This window comes from Myzus persicae, unplaced genomic scaffold, assembly GCF_001856785.1.
Source record: "Myzus persicae strain clone G006 unplaced genomic scaffold, MPER_G0061.0, whole genome shotgun sequence".
NCBI lineage: Eukaryota > Metazoa > Arthropoda > Insecta > Hemiptera > Aphididae > Myzus > Myzus persicae.
In genome coordinates this window covers 94845-96453 of record NW_019100847.1, presented here as the reverse complement: position 1 = coordinate 96453, position 1609 = coordinate 94845, and the positions used below count along the sequence as shown (strand labels likewise).

The window sequence follows — 1609 nt, the reverse complement described above, 5'->3', positions numbered from 1 at the left end:
TCATGTATAAATAATAAATATAATATTATATAATATATATGTGTCAGTTACAAAATTTCAAAATAATTAAAGTTCTAGTCGCCGTTTTGTATTGTTAAGATGTTTGAACTCTTCAATTATGTCTTCTGGATCTAATTCAGATGCCAATTCCTGTTCAACAAATACTAATATCATTGACTCCAATCGATCTTGCGTCATACAACTTCTTAGCTTTGTTTTTACCAGACTTAATTTTGAAAAAGATCTCTCACAAGAGCAACTTGTGACTGGCATTGTTACAAAAAGAGTTAATATCTTGTAAATATTTTGAAAACTATTACATAAATTATTAGTGGACAGATTATTTAACCACTCATAAATAGTTTTGCTAGTTTTACCAATTTCAAATTCTGGTAACGATTTTAACAATCTGAGTTCTGCTTCAAGTTCACTGTCATTTAAATTAAACCTATTGGAAAGTAAAATTAAGTCTTGTTCATGCAGCTTAAACTGTAATAAACGTCCAATTGCACTTATTAGTAAAAGTGTTTCTTGACTAAAACGTTCTTCTAATCCGTTTAAAAGGTCATCTAAAACTGTGTAGTACACAAAACATTTCATTTCTGTTTTTTTGTCAGAAGTAAAATGTTGAGTATTGTTGCTGTCAATTCGACTAGACACTTTTCTAATGTTTTAAGTTAATAAATTTTAATATATACAAGTGTTACAATCTAGTACTACCAATAAAATCATTGGATTATTATTATTAGTTAAATAAATTTAATCTACATTATCCAATGAATATTCAAAACAAATAATAAACACATACCTTTACCTCGAGCACACAACATATTTAAGACTCATAAAGAAAACATGAATACATAGGTTTAAACGCAAATTAAATACCTGTTGATACTGTTATAGGAGGGAGGGAATCTGTATATTGGTCATCTTAAGTTTTTTATTTGCATGTCCTATAACATTTTCTTTGGCTGTTTAGAAAACAGATACAATTAACATTTAAAAGTAAAAATAGTAAAATAAATTGATTTTTATTGAATGTGTATATTACCTGTAGTTGATACACCTGTATTTGGAACAGAACTAGTACTGGCTATAGGTCCCTTTGGTACATGGTTCCAAAAATCATTCAATGTCCTTTTATTACTCATCATTGGTTTAATATGATATTATGATATTAGAATATGGACATTAGTTACTAAAATTATTGATGATATTTGATATTTTAAAAACTAAATTTTCATAATACTAGTAGGTAATAAATAATAATAATGAAAATAATATAATTGATAACTCAAATTACATCATGTTATCATGATATATAGAGGGGAACGCCGAATATATCCATAGATAATAAATCGTTATTATCACGTAATCTTGTTAATTGTCCCTAAATTTTGGTATAGTACAATTGGTATGTTCGGACAAATGCATTTGACCCACTTTTGATTTTGATGCTACCGCTTATCAAATATATAATAATATCAAGTCTGAATAGAGTGGTTATGTAAATCTAAAATTTTAAATCCAAGGAATATCTTAGTTCCTGCCACCTGAAGTCGCAGGGGGTGCAGGTGCATACCCTGCACCCCCCGTGGACACGCCTATG

At 28.4% G+C, this 1609-nt stretch overlaps 1 protein-coding gene across 1 annotated transcript; it reads right to left on the bottom strand.

Moving 5' to 3' along the window:
- Nucleotides 1-1282, bottom strand: LOC111026440. The gene is made up of 2 exons (XM_022304537.1): nt 1052-1282; nt 1-971 (listed from the first exon to the last, which is right to left on the bottom strand). The coding sequence occupies exon 2, from the start codon at nt 598-600 to the stop codon at nt 67-69; it is 534 nt and encodes a 177-aa protein (XP_022160229.1). The 5' UTR covers nt 601-971; nt 1052-1282; the 3' UTR covers nt 1-66.
- Between the last annotated feature and the right edge of the window lie 327 nt (nt 1283-1609).